The 21,014-nt window shown below is 40.7% G+C and overlaps 1 protein-coding gene across 1 annotated transcript in view; it reads right to left on the bottom strand.

The window, feature by feature from the left end:
* LOC146789911 (uncharacterized) overlaps nt 1-21,014 on the bottom strand; it is a 3,228,338-nt gene that overhangs the window by 518,561 nt on the left and 2,688,763 nt on the right. The window contains exon 11 of the mRNA XM_085631221.1: nt 4,013-4,117. Within this exon, the coding sequence (XP_085487347.1) occupies nt 4,013-4,117 (105 nt within the window). The remainder of the gene's footprint in view (nt 1-4,012; nt 4,118-21,014) is intronic.

Consider the following 21,014-nt stretch of genomic DNA (forward strand, 5'->3'; position numbering starts at 1 on the left):
CCAGCCCTGCACCATTGGAAGTGGTTGTAATGGTTTCCAGATAGCCCAAATCTAAAACTTGGGACATAGAAAATGTTCAGTCAAAAACTGCCATGAGAACCAAGAGGAGACCGGGACCTACCTGCTTGCGGATCCGCCCATGGTGGTTGGCCTGACTATAAAGTAGCTCCCATAATGTTCTTCTCCACAGCAGCAAATCCAGTTCAGCATCTCCTTGCAGAAGGGGTATTTGGCCTCAGGGAGCCCTCCTCATCTACAGCATGCAGCTTTGCACTGTTGGAGATTTTTGACTCCCAAAAAAGAGACTAGTCTGAACATAGAGATCTTCACTGCAGTTCCCTGCCTTAAAGCTCACTAGGCCGCCCTAGGGATCACTTATGTATATATTAAAAAGGAAGGTTTAGGTTTTGCCATTACTTTAAATGGCACAGTCGTATTAACGGTTTTAAACTGCTCTATTGGTTTTCAGTGGCAGGCTGGGGGTCATGCTTTACTTTTTCACACTTAGGTGGCGCAGTAAGTGCTGCAGTCCTTGAGAGACACTACCTAGTAGACCGCAGGCCTTGGGTAACCTTGGCACAATATACTAGGTACTTATAGTAAGCTAACGTATGCCAATTGTGCATAAGCCAATTAAACATATGCTATTAGGGGTCAGAGCACATTCAGCAAAGCCTAGTCAGAAGGGCTCAGTGCATCAGACAGTCATTACACCAGTATGTAATAATGAAAAAGTGGGGCAAAAGTGGAGGTGAATCTTCAAAAATCAATTTCTTCACAGGATACTCCATCAAAACATGACAAACTATCCCATCTACCATAAAATAAGTGATATAAGCTGTAATGTACTTATAATATGGTGAACATGAGACCTGCCAAGATTGTGACTGGGTAACGTGTCTGACAACCTTGTTTTCAACATTTCAGGGCTTCATTAGTGATTTTTTTATTTCTCAAATTTGTATTACATTAATAAGTAATAAATGAAATGAATAAGTGGGTCCAAATTTTGGCCATCACACAACAAAGTAGTAGTTTCCATCGTACCTTGATCATTAACCTTCGCATGTGAGGTTATACAGCTGTAGTAAAACTGCTGGATTAGTAATACAGACCAGTTTAATGTGTTATGAGAGTTCTGTCCTGGAGTATTCGGTATATGAGGAGAGAGACAAATCAATCTAAAGGAAAGAGCGAGGGAAAGCAGAAAAGGGAAAACGTGTGAAGAGAGCTAAAATGGGAATTTAAAGAGAAGTAGGTGTGTTATGAATGTAGATCATTAAGGGTCATATGTTGAGACTAATACTATATTACTACTTCCAGTGTATGTGGGTGGGCAGGTGGTCTAGTCACTGGGTACACTGTCATATCAAGAGAGGTTATTTGTGCAGTGATTCTAGGGTAGCTGCTTTATCTGTAAGCACATTCTGATGCTATTCCATTGTTGTCATGAAACATGTAGTGAAGGCATTTTCGAATACAATAAATTGTCACCACTCCTGATGAATCACAGCTAGCCATGCCATGTGTGAAAGGATAGATTTTCTGCATTTTTCCATTCTAGTAATATCAATTTAACCTTTGGTGTTAGGAGAAGGTCAATCAAAAGTAGTTCTGGAAGTTTCTGAGGGTGGTTGTGATATGGAATATTTTTTAATGAATCCTTTTATCCTAAACCTTAGTATTTTGACATGTTAGCAGCTGAACATCATGTGTTCTCGATCACCTATTCCACCCCCACATTTCTAACATTAGTTTCTGAGAAGACCTATTTTGGAAAGGTTCCTTAAGACCCCAAAAGCTTTGTGAATAGTCCATAGCCTCATTTGGGCTAATGAGGTTGAAGTTCTTACCATGAACAGGTAGTTCCATGTCTTGGACTAGGCTAAGGTTCATATGGTATTTCTAGAATACTTTCCATGGCATATGTTCCATTTGTTATTAGTGTTTGAGTTAGGGAAGTTCTATTTGGTGCTAAGGTTTCTAAACTGTGCATGCTACATGCCTTAATGTTGTTAGTTTTCTTTTTAATATTGAGGGAAGTTCTGGATTGTGAGTTGTTCTCTATTTTATTGAGGACAATTTGAGCCCCGAAGAATTTATAGAAATACAGATTCAGTAAATTATTATTGTTTTCAAATTCTGAAAATTTTTTGGATTGTCATGTAGACATAGATCTTTTACAAAGTTAATGCCTTTAGTGTTCCACTTCTCCAAGTATAGATTTCTGCTATCTATTGTGAGGCATATGTTATACCATAGGATTGCAAAGTCAGACTTGAGCATTCGTAGTGAAATTTTCCCATCAAGTTTTTGAGAACTTCTATGTTGCTATAAATTATGTTGTGTGAATGGACAGTCTGAATATGATTGATATGATTACTTGTTATAATAGTGCATAGAGGCAAAGGGTATGTTAAATTACTTTCAAAGGGTAGCCATATGGGTTTGGATTGTGAATCTTTTTCACGCCACCATGGATGTCAGTTGATATCTCACGACGTCTGGTAGGTTTATGACATTTTTAAATCCTTATTGACTCTTGATATTTCTATGCATACAATTGGAAATATAAAAAAAAACTGCTCCACATCTAACAGATCAAAAAGAAGCTAAGAGCATACAGGATAACATCAATAACTTTAGAGCATATCTAGCATACTAGTAATTCTAAATAAGCTTTGGAGGGTTATTAAAAGATAGGATTTCTATAGTGTTATCTATGAAGAATACTTCTGTTTTGTGTAAAAAACAAACTCTAGATATTTTGAGGGCAGAAATAAAGTAAGAAAATATTTACCAAGCTATTAAATAGTCAAAGAGGAATATAATACATTTGATGTGTTGACAAATGAAGAGGAAAAGCATATCATTAAGAATTCAGACATGCCAAATCTAGTTCCGAAAGGTTAATAAAAATCTAAATAAACTTGCGAGCTCGCCTAACAGAGAAGATATTGATCAATTTCCTCTATGGGGAAATCTCATACATCTCATATTGATTTTTCTTCTTAGGGTGATGATATCTCACTTGATAAAATTATAAAAGCCATGAGCTCATTAGATCGATAAAAATCACCAGGTTCGGATGTTTTTTTTATTTAATTGTATTTACATTTCTCCTCATACTTGACTCCTAGATTATTTCGTTTATGTGTTGACTTTACCTCTCAGAAGAAAGCCCAAAGTACTTTTGTTGAGCAATATTTTGCTTACTAAATGAGGGACAGCATCCAAAATAGTGTAAGAGCTATAGACCCATTTTTGTTATAAATGTGGATTGCAAGATTTCGGTGAACATCTTTACACTCATGTTAGAACCTTTTTATGCATTCTAGTTTTATAAAAACACATTATTAGCACCACTTCCAAGTATAGGCAACGTCTAGCTGCAAGAAATTTAGATACTGTAAAAGCTTATCAGACAGTCAGTTAAGAACTTATGTTAAAATCCTACGAGTGGCATTGAAAGGCCCCAAATTTATACATACATTATCTCTTCTTTTAATGAGGATTCACTGAAGGTGGTGTGTTTTGTTAATGGTACTATCTCTCCTTATTTCACTTTCTGAAGGGGTACTAACTAGACAAGGTTTCCCCTTGTCATCTGCACCTTTTACTATATCATTTGAAAAGGTTTTTTTTTAATGTAAGAAAATAAATATAGAAGTGGTTTTATCTATGAAGATAATCAAGTTGTCTGTTTATGAAGTTGATATGCTGCTATACAGTTCTAACCTAACCTTTGCTGATTTTTTTCAATAAGGTTGAGCCTGTCTCTAAAATGTAAAACGTTTAAATATGGAACATCTGAAATAGTTCCTCATAATAGGCGTTGCTTTAATTTCAGATTAAATGACAAATAAACTCTCTCAGAAAGTAAAGCACTTCCGGAGTTATGACTTTGATTACTGGTACATGATATTACAGATAAGATCGGAATTGTGAAAGAAATGTTTGCATTGATTTTAAGGATAATTCTGACTAACATAGCACAACATGCAATACTTACACAAGGACCAATGCTACAACAGAAGAAACAGCAGGATCCAAAGCAAGTGTTTGCTGGAATTCTGCACTGGCACACAATGAACTCCACCAACTCGAACGCTGGATCCTAGGAAATAAGCAGGGTGTTATGGCAAGAAAAATAATAGGATATTCAAACAGAAAACAAAGGGCATAAAAGGTAGGACTATGTGAGTGAAGGTCCAACAAAGGAGTGGACGAGAACCTTGTGAAGCAGCTTGGGGCAGCATTTTAAAATTAAACCAGAGCAAATACAAGATCTAAAACCAGGTAGAAGCAGTAAGTGTGAGATCAGGATAAGGATTATGCAGTAAGTTTCAAATGACAAAAATAGAAAGGTCAATGCTGGTACAAGGAACAGAAATGACTAGTCCATGCTAGTCTGACACAGGTTACATTGAAAATTAAAGATTAAGGAAATTTGGAAAAAAAATATTTTTTACATGGAGCATGATAGAGGTTCAACAGTAGCAGATCGACGAGTAACTATTTTCATTTTTTAGCAAAAAGGCATACGAATAGGCCAGGCATTGACTCTAGTTAGTAGTCAATTCATTTTTAAATTGGTGAATATTGATATGAAGGCAAATTGATTTATGTACGAAATAAAATATATATTAAAACATTATCACATATTGACATATCAACATAAAAAGGAGACTGAACATTATTACAATTTAGTACATCATTGTAATAAATTGACAGCGTTTAAGAGATACATTTTATCACACAAAACATTTTTAAAAACTATCAGTTTAAAATAGGTTAAAATAGGTTTGCAGGTCTACATTCAAGAAATCCCTTTAAAAATGATTTTTTAGGTTAAAAAATGTACAAAATTGCTATTATTTAAAGCAATTTTAATGACAATATTAGCAGGAAAACATTACATTTTTCATTGCATGTCGGTGTTTTAGCAACTGACAGCTGAAGTTCTGTCTCACTAATTTCTCATAATTCTTCCACTTCATTACATTTTGAGAGAAGGGCTGGGCTTGCTAACAAATGGACGGAGGTGCACAGATGCACCTACAAGTTTGATCTTAACAGTGTGGCCACTGCACTATTGGCCTTGCTTATTTTGCTTGAAGAGGTATTGTACAGGTTTCAAGGATCCTGTAGAATTGTGACTTTTGGGATTCACTGAAGCCCAGACTGAGAATCCTTCCTGTTGTAATGCTCCCAGTTTTCTGAGGCACTACCTTATTTGTTTTGTGTTTTGTTTATTTCTGTGACTTCTACAAACCATTGGTGAGTGGGTGGCAGAGAAGTATGAAAACATAACTGAGCTGATACTACCATAAGACCTGTCATATTTAATAATCGGTCAACTGCCGGTAAGGATGAATGCATCCTTTAGAAGTGAAGTGATGTCCAAATGTCATGCCCATTTCAGTTCAGATCACTGACTGTCACGGGGTCGGAATGCCCGGGAAGGTATGACACTTCTCTTTTCTACACAGCAGGATCACTGGCTAGCAGCATCACATGACGATAGCGAAAGTCCCGCTACCCCTGAGTACTGCCCCTTTAACTGGGACGAAGTGGTATCCGACTACGCCCCCAACCGTGACGTGGCAGGCTTTGTTCCAACAAGAGACAGCAAACCCCGGAAGAGGGTGTGTCTCTACACTGGAGGAAGAGAGGAGAGCGAGGAACGAGGAAGCGAGGAGAGTGGAAGCCGAATCGAGCCAGGAGGAACGGGAGAGCGAGGAGGAGTGCAAATACCAGCTGGTGGAGAAAACGTCGGGAGGCCGAAGGCGTCAGGAGAGCCAAGGAGCGGCCAGGACTGTGCTTCGCACAGCCACGTTCCCGGAGGAGCGTGGCTAACCCAGGTACGCAAGCGGTTGCTGTGCTGGGTGGGGAGGTGGGAGAGACTGGATGCCTAGGGGAAACGCACTCTCGCCTGAGTCCTGCACTAGTCACTACCCCCTCCCCGCACTATTACTACCCCGTGTTTGAGGTGACGTTACTCGTTTGGAGGTGCTCCTTTACTACGCCACCCCACCTCGTTTTTTCACTGACCTAGAGACTCACCCGCTGCCTTTCCTTTTGCTTTCTGCATATAACTCGAGTCACCATCTGTTGTGAACCAAGACCGGGACCCCTGAAGGCAACGAGGGACGCCCAGACGACTTCGTGAGATGGGAAGAGGACAGCGGGAGCCTAGGACTGATCCCTTGGTGTTGTTGATTCCGTGTATTTGTACTGACATCAAGAGAGACACTTGTATCGTTTGACTAAATCCTCCCTATAACCACAAAGAGTTGTGCCTGTTCCCATTGACCCGCTAACACTGACATAATATTGATGCACACAGTATCGAATACAAAATATCATAAAATAAATATCATTAACAAAAATATTGTGTTCCTATAGTTAATTAATAAAACCACAAATATAGAGGATACAAATATCGTACTTAACAATATTGATTTTACTTAAATCAAAAACACAACTATCAGAAACAAACATATCATTACCTTTAAATATACATATGTCAAAACACAGTCTGCAAATCACATAGCCAACATAATTATATTATCATTCATAAACATTTAAAAAAGTGTTTTATGTTAAAGAAATGACTACATTAAACATTAAGCAATATATATATATACATATTTGAAAACTTTTTTATAATTAGCCCCAATAAAATATATATAAAATACGTAACAATATTAGCAGCAAAATATTTAGAACAACGACAAACATTTTTACAATAATCTAAATATTACTAAATAAATTAAAATATATATACATAAATATATTTGTAAGGTTTTTCAATTCTATTTCCCTACTATAAAGTTCCTGTGACCTTTGTTTTTTTCCAGTCAAAAGGAAATATATATATTCACTGAAAAAACCATAGGTTTCAGGCCTGATTTAGTTAGGAATTAGCATTTAAAAAACCTTAGAAATTCACTGAAATAACAATAGGTTTTAGGGGTGTTATAGCTAGCTGGACATTACACTCGAACAAAACCATTGAAATTCCTCCGATATATAGTTAGTTGTACTAACTACATCTCGCGCGCCCGCAATCCACTGCTGATGATGTCACATATTACATCATTCATGACATGGTCAGTGACATCAATGATGACATCTCAAATGACATCACTGATGACATCATCCAGTGAATGTGGTTTGGTTCGTTAATTAAATATGTATTATATATATATAGCAATTTGCATTGAAGAATGAGCGGATATATAAAAATAAATATCTGGATGGAGGATTTAGTAGCAGTGTGATTGACTGTTTACTTGACTCATTTATAGTGTCTCACTAAATATATTGGATAGTGACTAAACTGTGTGAATATCTGTATCACTATGTCAGTTGTTGTGTAAACTGCTGCACTAGTTGGTTACTAGCTATGTGAAAGTCTATATTATTTATTTATTAGTTAACTGAGTATTTGTATGGGAGAGTGAATGTGTGTGTGGTTCGGTGGGGGGTGTGTGACTGCCCAAAGATGTGTGAATAGTTGATTCAGTAGGTATATGAAGTTAAAACTACATGTTATAACAGTTGTTTGGGTGAGTGAATATCTTTATGGGTGTGGTGATGAGCAAATATATGTCTCAATGGTACATGTCCAACAAACTAGAAAAATAAAAGCCAGTGTATGTGTCAGTTGTTGTATATAAATAAGTATATATAAGACTCAGTGATTGTATGAGTGACTGTATGGATAACTGTATACTTGTAATAGTGTTTTTATAACACACTAAGTATGAGTTATTATCTATATGAATAGATGAAGTGGTGTTTTTATAAGTGTATAGCTAAGTAAAAGTAAGTATGATCCATTGTTTGCAGAAGTGAGTAGGATGACTTCATAAGTGATTAGGATGTGTGCTGGTGTGTAATGTCGATGTCGGTGTATAAGTATATTTGATAGTGTTCTACTGATCATTGACAGCATGTATGAGTGAATCTATAGATAAGTGATTACATATGTGTATAGATCTAGGATTCACTTAATGGGTGTTTAGAAACTTGTATTGGTGTGTCAATGGTTTTAAATCTGGCATTCTGTATTTTACAGTGAGTGATGAAAGGTTATACTAGTGTATGATGAGGTGTATCTGATTGTCACGAGGATGATGTCATCAGTGATGTCATTTGAGATGTCATCAGTGATGTCACTGACCATGTCATGAATGATGTAATATGTGACATCATCAGCAGTGGATTGCGGGCGCGCGAAATGTAGTTAGTACAACTAACTATATCGGAGGAATTTCAATGGTTTTGTTCGAGTGAAATGTCCAGCTAGCTATAACACCCCTAAAACCTATTGCTTTTTCAGTGAAATGTTAAGGTTTTTTAAATGCTAATTCCTAACTATATCAGGCCTGAAACCTATGGTTTTTCAGTGAATTTCTAAGGTTTTTTAAATGCTAATTCCTAACTATATCAGGCCTGAAACCTATGGTTTTTTCAGTGAATTTCAAAGGTTTTTTAAATGCTAATTCCTAACTATATCAGGCCTGAAACCTATGGTTTTTTCAGTGAATTTCAAAAGTTTTTTAAATGCTAATTCCTAACTATATCAGGCCTGAAACCTATGGGTTTTTCAGTGATTTCCAAAGGTTTTGTAAATGACAATTTTTAATGTACTAATTGTTATACTGATTATTTTGATTCTGATTTACTACATTGCTTAAACTGTTTATTTTTAGATATATATTTTTTTTAATTACATTATACATTACAATACAAAATATACTTTCTCAGCATGAATTACTTTAGTTTAAATACTTTGCAAATAGGCAATAGACTTTTAAGTACAGTAGTTACAGTTGTTGCAATGGGCAACACAATTTCAAACACAATGCAACATTGAGCTCAATGTGAATTTCTAGTCCAATGTAATTAGTTACTTTATGGATTACTTTTCTAACCAGAGGACTGGATCCTAGATTCAGTCCTTGGACATCTCCTGTAAACAGTTGAGTAAAAGCCTTTTGGTTACAGTAGTGATTTTTAAGGAATATTATTGTATTTTAAAAGTTGACACAGACATTTTTTCACATAGAATCACCAATGTTATCCTATGGCAGAAAATTCACTTAGCAGGTAAGTAATGTTATTGTTACTTTTTCTTACTCAGTGGTGGATCCAGGATCCAGCACTGGCCAATATCCTGTAAACAGTTGAAAGAATGTGTTTAAGTCATACAGACGATTTTTTAGGAATATTTTTAGTTTGTGAAAATAGACACTGAGAAACTTTTCTGGTGAAAACCACACAATGGATTCCTATGGAAGGAAATACAAGTTACTGGTAAGTACGCTTAGAATTACTTTTCAGGGTCAGTGCTGGTCTAAAAGATGCAGCACTGGGTTCTCTCCTGATAACAGGTGAGTAAATCGGAATTCGTAGTTCGGCTGATTTTAGAGGAATTTTTGTACGTTTCAAAAATGGACACTTAGAAACTTTTCTGCTGAAAACCACACAATGGATTCCTTTGGCAGGAAATACAAGTTACTAGTAAGTACGCTTACAATTACCTTTCAGGGTCAGTGCTTGTCTAAAAGATGCAGCCCTGGGTTCTCTCGTGATAACAGGTGAGTAAATCGGAATTCGTAGTTCAGCTGATTTTAGAGGAATATTTGGAAGTTTCAAAAATGGACACAGAAACTTTTCTGGTGAAAACCACACAATGGATTCCTATGGAAGGAAATACAAGTTACTGGTAAGTACGCTTAGAATTACTTTTCAGGGTCAGTGCTGGGCTAAAAGATGCAGCCCTGGGTTCTCTCCTGATAACAGGTGAGTAAATCGGAATTCGCAGTTCGCCTGATTTTAGAGGAATATTTGTACAATGGTGAAGAAAGGGGGCAGGGCCTGAGGTGACATGTGCAAACCCGCCCTGTGGCGCATTTTAAGTTGGGGAATTAATTCCTCTTCAATCCAGAGGTCCCCTGGGGGCCAACTAGTCCACCAGGTACCTCCAGTATGCGACAGGGAGCTGCGCTGCAGAGAGGTGTTCAGAGGCCACGCCCCTTTTTACAACCCTCTGCAAAGCAGCTCCGTGGTGCTTACTGGAGGTACCTGGTGGGCTAGTTGGCCCCTGGGGGACCTCTGGATTGAAGAAGGATGAATTCCCCAACTTAAAACGTGCCACAGGGCTTGTTTGCACAGTATCACCTCAGGCCCTGCCCCCTACCTTCACCACTGTGCAAACGCGCCCCGTGGCGTGTTTTAAGTTGGGGGATTAAGTCCCCTTGAATCCTGAGGTCCCCTGGCGGCCAACTAGGCCACCAGGTACCTCCAGTAAGCGCCACGGAGCTGAGTTGCAGAGAGGTGTAAAAAGGGGCGTGGCCTCATTACACCTCTCTGCAACGCAGCCCCTTGGCGCATACTGGAGGTTCCTGGTGGGCTATTTGGCCCCAAGGGACCCCCAGTATTCAAGGGGAATTAGTTTCCCCTCTGCAAACAAGCCAGGGGGCGCGTTTGCAGAGTGGTGTATGGAGTGGGCATGGCCTCCAGCCCGATCCCGGTCTTTTTTTTTTCTTCTTTTTTTTTTAGAAGGGGGGCTGTGTAGCCCCCCTTCTTATTCCATTTTTTTGGCCCTGTGGACCCCATCCCCAAGGCCTGCCCCCAATTTTTGTTTAAAAAAAAAAATTGGGAAGGGGCCGCGTGGCCCCCCTCCCGAGGCCATCATTTGCCCCGGGGACCCAATCCCCCGCAGCATGGCCATTGGTTTTTTTTTTTAATTTTTTAATCTGGGAGGGGGGCCACGTGGACCCCTCCTAGGCCACTTATGGGCCCGGGGACCCCATCCCCCGGGGCATGGCCTCTGTTGGGGGCCGTGGGGGGGTCCCCAATCCCCCCACGGTCCCAGCCGGCTCCCCGCATCCTGCGGGAGCCGACATTGCTTTTCCACATGGGGAGCAGCTAACATGCTGCTCCCCATGTGGAAAAGCAATCAGCTTTGCTTCTTTGAAGCAAGAGCAGGTTTCCCTGCTCTCGCTTCAATGAAGCAAAGCAGTTTGCAAGGACAGGGTGGGAGCCTCGCGGCTCCCGCCCTGTCATTGCAAACTACAGTGTCCTGAGGGTCCCCATGGCCTATTCAAGGCTCCAGGAGGGGGGCCGCGTGGCCCCCCTCCCACATTGACAAGTTGCCCCGGGGGGTGGTGGTCCCCGGGGCTGGGGGGGCCTGAGAGCCCCTCATCCCAAATTACTTCAAGCCCCGGGGGTGGCAGTCCCCGGGGCTGGGGGGGCTGTGAGTGCCCCCTCCACCCATTTTCAAGAAGCCCCAGGGATGGCGGTCCCTGGGGCTGTGGGGGGGCCGTTAGCCCCCCCACATATACTATCTTTGAGCCCCAGGGATTTGGCCCCCCCAGGGGCCAATTACCAAAGAAGCGCGGGAACCCCACACTTCTTTTTTTTAAATTTTCGGCCGAATTTTTTTTTTTTTTAAATGCTTTTTTGGGCCCTGGAGGTCCTTGTGGGACCCCCTGAGCAGGCCTAGGGGGTCAGGGTGTTTCTACCCTGCCCCCTTTTTGTGTTTATCGCGTTTGTTTTATAAGTTTCTTGTGCCTCGGTTCTACCGAGGCACAAGATGGCTGCCAACACTTCCTGATCTGGAGTGTTGACAGCCAATTAGAATACAGCTCGTGCACGGCATGGTGCGCGCTGGGTGCGGGAAGGGTGCGCGGATCCTCCGAGACCATAGATATATCTATGATTTTACTTCTCAGGAACTACTGAGCGGATTTACACCATTTAAGCAAAAGGCACAAGTCTGAACTGAGGACTACCTCTTTGCCAAATTTGGTGTAATTCTGTTCAGCAGTTCGGGCTGTAGCTGCGTCAACAGGTCCTATGGGAAAATACATGTGGAAAACGTGTTTTGAGACCCCCATTTTTTCTCGGCCCCCGCTTGACAAATCACCGTGAAATTTTCAGGATAGGAGCGGACCGGAGCTGGCCAAAAGGTTGGAAAATTTCACGAAGATTCGTCAATCGGCGCCAACGTTATTCCAAATAGAATGTTGTGGATTTCCTATGGAAAATAGGTCCTAACTTTATCTACCTACTGGCTACCGCCAGTAGGTAATATATAATCAATGAAAAAACCATAAGTTTCAGGCACGTTATAGTTAGAAATTAGCATTTAAAAAACCTTAGAAATTCACTGAAAAAAATCATAGGTTTCAGGGACGTTATAGTTACTTGGACATTGGACTCATACAAACCATAGAAATTCGCCCATTATAGTTAGTTGAGCTAACTATAACTCGCGCGCCCGCAATGCACTGGTGATGACGTCACATATTACATCACTCATGACATGGTCAGTGACATCACTCATGACATCACTGATGACATCACTGATGACTTGACTGATGACATCATCCAGTGAATGTGTGTTTCTGTAAAGTTTAAATATTTTTCATATAGATCTATGCCAAGGTCTATTGAAGAATAAGTGGATGTAGAAGTGCCTGAATGGATTATTTAGTAGATGCATGACTGACTGTATAAATCACTGATTGAACGTATGTTACTGAATGCATGGTTTAATGACTAAACTGTGTGAATGTCTATATTAGTCTCTCAGTTGGTGTGTAAGCAGGTGCATGGGTTTGTGAGTAGCTACATCAGTGTCTATATGGGTTTTTGATTGATTGTATGAGTATCTGTATGGGTGTCCGAGTGTCTATGTGGGTGGGTGGGGGTTGTCTGACTCTGTGCATACATGTCTGAATGGCTGATTCACTGGTTGTATAGATTCAAAAGTGCATCTTGGAAGGGCTGTATGGGTAGTTGACTGTGTGTACAGGTGTGTTGATTAGTGAATTGATGTCTCAGTTGTATGTATGTGAGTAACTATATTTGTTTTTAGACAGTATATGTGAGTGTTGGGGTGTATAATTGACTATACGTGAGAGAGAGTGATTGCAAGAGTGTCTACATACATGAATGTGTACTTGTATTAGTGATTGTATAAGAGAGTAAGTATGTGTTAGCATCTATATAAATAAGGGAGGTGGTGTGTTTAAATAAGTCAGGTGGTGTGTATATATCTGCATAAGTGAGTACATGGGTGTGATTGATTTTTGGCATGACTGGGTAGATGTGTGAGTAACTCTATGGATCAGTAGCACTGTGTGAATGTATGTATAGGTGTATGAGTGAATATTATACAGATGTAATTATGAGTGACAGCATGTATGAGTGACTGTATGAGTGTATGTCTAGCTCACAATATATAGATAGGAATCAGTGGATGGTATCTAGTATCTGCTATTGGTGTGTCTATGGTTTCGAAAATGGTAGTCTGTATTTTAGAGTACGTGTTTTAAAGGTTATATTAGAGTGTGAGGAGGTGTGTCAGACTATCACATGGATGATGTCATCAGTGATGTCATCAGTGATGTCAGTCGAGATGTCATCAGTGATGTCATGAGTGATGTCACTGACCATGTCATAAGTAATGTAATATGTGACGTCATCACCAGTGCATTGCGGGCGCGCGAGTTATAGTTAGCTCAACTAACTATAACGGGCGAATTTCTATGGTTTCATATGAGTCCAATGTCCAAGTAACTATAACGTCCCTGAAACCTATGGTTTTTTTCATTGAATTTCTAAGGTTCTTTAAATGCCAATTTCTAACTATACCGCGCCTGAAACCTATTGTTTTTTCAGTAAGTTTCAAAGGTTTTTTAAATGCTAATTTCTAATTATAATGTTCATAAAACCTATGTTTTTCTCAGTAATTTTGAAAAAAATATGATATTTTATAACTTTCATATCCTAAAAATAGTTTTTGTATTTTTGTATTTATTATTTAATGTCTTCTTGTAAATATTAAACAACTACATACAGTATGAAAGGGAGCCCAGCCCAGAGCCACATCTGAAGACCAACACATGTCATAGGTGTTAAGAAACGTCTTACTTATCAGAAAAGACGGAAGACAGCAAAGTTCGGCTGGAACAGAAGTTTATTCATGCTCTCCACTTCCAGTACAAAACATCAATGCCTAACGTTTCTCCTAACGCTCACCACCACCCGAGACACCCTGTTTTTGAACCACAACACTCCGCGTGGTCTCCACGAGCAAGATGCAAGTTTGCTCGTGGACACCACGCGCCATGAATGAGTAAGTACACAACACATCTCCCCCCCTTTATTTTTTTTTATTTTTTTTTAATACAATATTATTCGTCAAACTAAACCATAATGTAATCTTTAAACCTTCCCGGACAATGATGTTCATGTTTTCTCCTAGCCAAATCCGTTCTCCAATGAGAACACCCTGGTTGTTGATCATATCTCATTTCATTGTGCACATTCTCCAATATTGTGTCATTTTTAACATTCCTACAAGAAATGTCATTGCTTACATCATCCAAACACATGTCATTGGATGCATTTCCAGATGGTTGAGTAGAGCCCTTAAACACAGATACTCTGCTCAAATTCCAAACACTTCCACCCTCTATTCTCACCGCATTGCTGAAAACTTGTACAACCCTCTTTGGATCTGACCAGCTTTGGGAACCCTTAAGAACATTCTCTTTCCTCTTTATGCGAACCAGATCACCCACTCCAATTTTTTGTGTGCTCATTGGACCCCGCTTCTGGTCCATAACTTCTTTCATTTTTTTTTTATACTCACTGACCCTTTGTCTAACTACATTGTAGTCAACAGCAACCAACTTCTTGTCATCCATACCCTTCTTTAACCACCACGGAACCAAACAAGTGCTGGGTTTCCGTCCTCTCAAAAGCTCAAATGGACTGATTAAAGTTACTGAATTAGGAGATGTCCTATATGCTAGTAGCATGGACTGTAGAGCATTGCTCCAATTGAGTCCACCCTTAATGGCAAGTTGAATCGCTTCCTTCACCACACGATTAAAACGTTCCACCTGACCATTTGACTCTGGATGGAAGACTGAAATTCTCCTATGAGTTATGCCACATTTTCCAAAAAATGACTCTATTTCTCTGCTAATAAACTGGGGACCATTGTCTGTGACAATCTCCTGAGGAATACCTTCCCTACAAAATATACCATCAAGAAATTCAATGACACATTGTGACGTAACTTCTTTAACCATCTTGATTTCAGGCCATTTGGAAAAATAATCAATTAAAACAATCCCAAAACATTTGTCCCTGGGCAAAACATGAAATGGACCAATAATGTCGAGCCCTAGTTTCCTCCATGGCCCAACAGGATATTCCACAGGACACGACTCAACTCTTAAAGGCACCGCAGACTTATCACTATTCGAACATTTGTCACATTCGCGTACAAAATGTTCAACAGCAGAATCAATGCCAGGCCACCAAAATGCCTCCCTTATTCGCCTTCTAGTAAATGAAACTCCTAAATGTCCCTCATGGCCAATTTCCATAATGGTTTTTCTAAGAGTAAAAGGAGGAATTATTCTGTCCATCCTCATAACCAACCCATTCTCAATGGCCAATTCATCTTTGACTTTGGAATAGCTCATCATATCACCAGATAATTTTCTTTCTTCCGGCCATCCCTGCACAATGTAATTCTTAACCTTGCTCAATTCACTGTCATTTCTCATTGCTTCCATCCAAACTTTTTCATCCAAACTCGCCTTATCACCATGTAAAAAGTTGATATCATGTGTTGTGAAAGCAACTTCACAATCATCCACCTGATGATCATTATCACTATCCAAAGGCAACCTGGACATGCAATCCGCATGCATATTCGCTTTCCCCTGGACATATTCAATGTGAAAACGAAAAGATTGTAACCTTGATGACAGTCTAGCTAACCGTGCAGACATGGATCTACCACCGCCAGGAGACATTAGAAAAACTAACGGTTTGTGATCAGTTTTTATTATAAAATCATTCCCCCACAAGAAACTTCTAAAGTGTTCTGCTCCCCATACGCAAGCAAGTAACTCTCTTTCAATGACAGAGTAGTTCTTCTCTGCATCTCTCAACACCCTGGACGCATATGCTACAATCCATTCACTAGAGTTATCTTTCTGCATTAAAATACCACCCAGACCTAGATTACTTGCATCTACCATAACTATGCATTTTTTCCCTGGAACAAACGGTCTTAAACAGGGTGCATTGACTATGAATGTCTTCAATTTCCCAAACGCCTCAGTCATGTCACTTGTCCACACAAACTTTGCATTTTTTTTTAATAGACACCTGAACGGTTCAGTCTTCATGGAATAATTAGGAATAAATTTGGCATAAAATTCAATCAATCCAAGAAAAGCAACCAACTGTTCCTTCGAGGACGGTAGAGGAGCGTTAGTAATGCTCTCAATGTGCTTGTGTTTCGGTTTAATCCCCTTTCCACTGATAGTGTGTCCTAAATAATCCACTTCCTTAGCTTTTATTTTGCATTTATCTAGCCGAAGAGTGAGGCCTTTTTTTGCTAAAGCTGCAATGACGTTATGTAAATTCTTATCATGCTCCTCATCATTCTTCCCAAAAACTAAGATGTCATCTTGGAAAGCGATGGCCCCTGACAGCCCTTCTAGAGTTTCTTTCATCAACCTCTGGAAAACAGAGGCAGCACTAGCCAACCCAAATGGCATGCGACGATACCTGAATAGACCTTCAGGTGTGATAAACGCCGTATAATTTTTTGAGCTGTCAGACAGAACTACCTGGTGGTACGCGCTTGCCAAATCAATGCAGGAGAATACTTGCGCATCAGATAGAGTGGATGCCATCTCATGCAAATTAGGAAGAGGGTGTGCATCTACCCAAATTACTTGGTTCAAACTGCGCAAGTCCACACATAATCTGAGTTCCCCTGAAGATTTGACTGAAATTACAATGGGAGAAACCCACGGGGAAGATTCTATAGGTTCAATAATGCCATCATTACACAATTTTTTTTAACATACTCTTCAATTTATCCCTGTATGACAATGGGACATTTCTTACTTTTTGACGTACAGGAATGGCATTCTCATGGAGTTTAATTTCATGTTCAAACCCTTCGTATTTCCCAAGCTTACCACTGAAAACACTAGGGAATTCCTTAATGAGCTCACCCACAGTGACCGACCCATGGTGAGCTCTATGGTCAACAGCAAAGACTGGAGGATTGGCTCTGGGGTCAAGTTTGATGCTTAATTCATGTTGATGTGGCCATCCTAAAAGTGATTTCCCTGACTTTGCCACATAAATTTTTCTGTAAGTTTGCCGTTCTGCGAATTTTATGTTCGCATAAAAATAGCCAACGAAATCAATCTTGTGCCCTGTGTAACCACCCGGAGAAACATCAGGGTCACTAAGTTCCCTTTTTGGCCAGTTATCATCGAAAACCTTCAAGGAAATAATAGAATACCAGGCGCAAGAGTCAACCAAGAATCTCAAAAGAACGCCATCCACACTGATAAGACAAGAAGGAAATTTCGAAACATTGTCATCACTACATACATTAATTACAGTATTAATTTCATTTTCATCACTGTCATAGGACGGTTCATAATCATCGGAAAACTGTATGTAATTTACTTTCTTTGTGGGTGTTTTGCAAAACCTACTGAAATTACCTTTCCTATTACATTTAGAACAGACTTTCTCAATAGCAGGACACCCTTTGAAATTTGCTAGATGGCTATTGCTTCCACACCTGAAACAAAGTAATGATGAATTATGTTTCTCAACTCTAGAATTTGGATACTTAGGTTTGTTCCCATTTTTCCCATAATTCTCAGATCTTTGAGTAACAAATCTTTTTTGTTTGTCACTATCTTTTAACTCTTTGTTGACACTGAATACATCTGTTTTCTCATTTCCTCTAATTTCTTTCACAAACTCTTCAGAGTGTTCAATAGATTTTGCAATATCAATAGCTGCATTTAATGACAAGTCAGATGTTGACCACAGTTTTTCTTGAACTTTCTTGCTGTTTGTACGCATTAAAATTTGATCTCTCAGTACTTGTTCGTATGATATATTCTCAAATTTGCAAGAAGCTGCCAACGATCTGAGTGCTGAGACATAGTCTTCAATGGATTCATCGCTGCGTTGTTTACGGGAGTAAAAAACAAATCTTTCCATCACTACGGTTTTTTTTTCTTCCAAAACGTATGTTAAGCTGTGTCGAAGCGTACTGGTAAACATTAATTCTCCCTGGGCTAATTAACGCAGGTAACGTTTGAAATTCTTCCAACAATAGGCCTACTGATGAAGCAGCTCCAACACCCAAGAACGCCACAACACACACCACCACCCTCAAGAATGCCCCCTCTACCACCGAGGCAGCGCAGAACAAGACAGCGAACTTTCAGAAAACGGCATGGCCCCTCAGCCACACAATGGCTGAGTATTGGGACAGGTGTGAACAAACTATTTGTGAAGGAAGCAATTCACCCATGAATAACAATGCACACAATGCAAAGTGTGGCGGTGATGTGCTGGGCACATCTCAGTATGCAGAACACAAACCTCTCCATGTGCACAAATACTACTGGTGATTGTAGTGTTGTGGACAGTGGCCCAACCATGTTACGTCAAACACTAGGGACGATCTCAGTCATGTAGCTGTATTGTCCCCCCTGTAAGCCTAAGGGTAACTGGAGTGGGCTGGTTCGACGTACGCCAATTCAGCGTAGGAGTGTGAATAAATAGACCGGGGCTCTGAGCGTGGTTCACTTGTGAACTGTGAAGACCAACGACTGTGCCAGAGCGGCGGGCCTCACCCTGCCACGAGGCTGCCACCATGACCGCGGCTCTCCTCGACACAGGCCCCATGTGAACCCAGCGGCACAGCACCACAGACTACTGTCTTCGATCTACACTGCGGACAGCAGGCCTCACAATTCAGATGGAGTAGCGATTGCAGATGACGCAGTGCAGTACACAAGATACATTGCTCCCAGTGCGGCCCTCTCGGACCACGCATCATCGCAGGGTGCGCCCACGCTGAGTAATTCAGATGCCACTAACTCACGGCACCATAAGTCATCACCACGTGGCCTTACTGGGTCAGAATTCAATAGACAAAAGACTTTGTTCCGAGTACGGCCCCCCGGACAACGCATCATCGCAGGGTACATACACGCTGAGCACCAAAGGTACTCCTAACTCAGTGCACCACAAGACATGTTGCCTTACTGAGGCAGAATTCAATAGACAAAAGACATCGGTCCGAATGCAGCCTTCCAGGACAACGCATCATCGCAGGGTACATACACGCTGAGCACCAAATATACTACTAACTCAATGCACCACAAGACATCGACACGTCGCCTTACTGAGGCAGAATTCAATAGACATAAGACATTGGTCCAAATGTGGCCCTCCTGGACAACGCATCATCGCAGGGTACGTACACGCTGAGCGCCAAAGGTACTACTAACTCAGTGCACCACAAGACATTGACACGTCACCTTACAGAGGCAGAATTCAATAGACAAAAGTCATTGCTCCAAATGCGGTACTCCCGGACAACGCATCATCGCAGGGTACGTACACGCTGAGCGCCAAAGGTACTACTAACTCAGTGCACCACAAGACATCGATAAGTTGCCTTACTGAGGCAGAATTTAATAGACAAAAGACATTGCTCCGAATGCGGCCCTACCGGCCAACTCATCATCGCAGGGTACGGACACGCTGAGTGCCAAAGGTACGACTAACTCAGTGCACCACAAGACATTGACACGTCTCCTTACTGAGGCAGAATTTAATAGACAAAAGACATTGCTCCGAATGTGGCCCTGCCGCACAACGCATCATCGCAGGGTAAGTACACGCTGAGCGCCAAAGGTATTACTAACTCAATGCACCACAAGACATTGACACGTCGCCTTACCGAGGCAGAATTCAATAGACAAAAGACATTGCTCCGAATGCGGCCCTCCCGGGCAACGCATCATCGCAGGGTACGTACACGCTGAGCACCAAAGGCACTACTAACTTAGTGTACCATAAGTCATCGCAAAGAAGAAATAACAGTTTTATGTCAGCAGTGAGGCATACTATCACTCGAAAATCACCCAAAAATACTTATAATATAAAAAGAACAGAAGAATCAAAGTACATTAATGATTACAATCCAGTAATTTTGTAGATGTGGAATATAAATATGGACATACAATATGTTGCAGATAACTCAATTCCTGATCCTCGCATACCATCCAAATAGAAGTCCATACCTGGAAAACATATGTCTATATGAAATACTGCAGCATTATAGTTTTAGAAAAAATGTTACAATCAAACAACAAATTTCTAGAGCGCGCTGGTCACCCGTGAGGGTCTCAAGGCGCTGAGAGGGGGGGGGTGCCGCTACTGCTCGAAGAGCCAGGTCTTGAGGTGTTTCCTGAAGGTGAGATGGTCCTGGGTCAGTCCTATTGGGAGGGAATTCCAAGTCTTCGCTACCAGGTAGGAGAAGGATCTTCCTCCGGTGGTGGTTCTGCGAATCCGTGGGACGGTGTCGAGGGCGAGGCTGGTAGAGCGGAGCTGGCGGGATGGGGTGTAGAACGAGAGGTGGCTGTTGAGGTATTCGGGGCCCATGTTGTGGAGTGCCTTGTGTGCGTAGGTAAATAAATAAAGTGAAATATGCTGTAATTGGATCTGATGGATGTTTCTTCAAGAATGCCAAAGTAAATTTGATTCATCACAGGAAATTAAGTTGTGATACTCCAGATAAGAGAGAGTTTTTCTATTTAGCTCTTCTCCAACTCTTCAAACCTTGAAGGACTGAAATGGAATTACTTGGAAATTTTGACTGCTATGAAGATTCTTTCAAAGCATGTAAAGACATTGCTACCAGTGAGGCCCACCTGGACCATGCATCATCGCAGGGTGCACACACGCTGAATGCTTCAGGTACCACTTACTCACTGCTCCACAAGTCAACCCCACGTGGACTTATTCAGGCAGAATTCAACGCAAGCTGCAACACATGGTGCCACTAACCCTGTTCACCATAAACCGTGACACGTGGTGCCACTAACCCTGTTCAACACAAGCTG

Source organism: Triturus cristatus, chromosome 10, assembly GCF_964204655.1.
Source record: "Triturus cristatus chromosome 10, aTriCri1.1, whole genome shotgun sequence".
Lineage (NCBI taxonomy): Eukaryota > Metazoa > Chordata > Amphibia > Caudata > Salamandridae > Triturus > Triturus cristatus.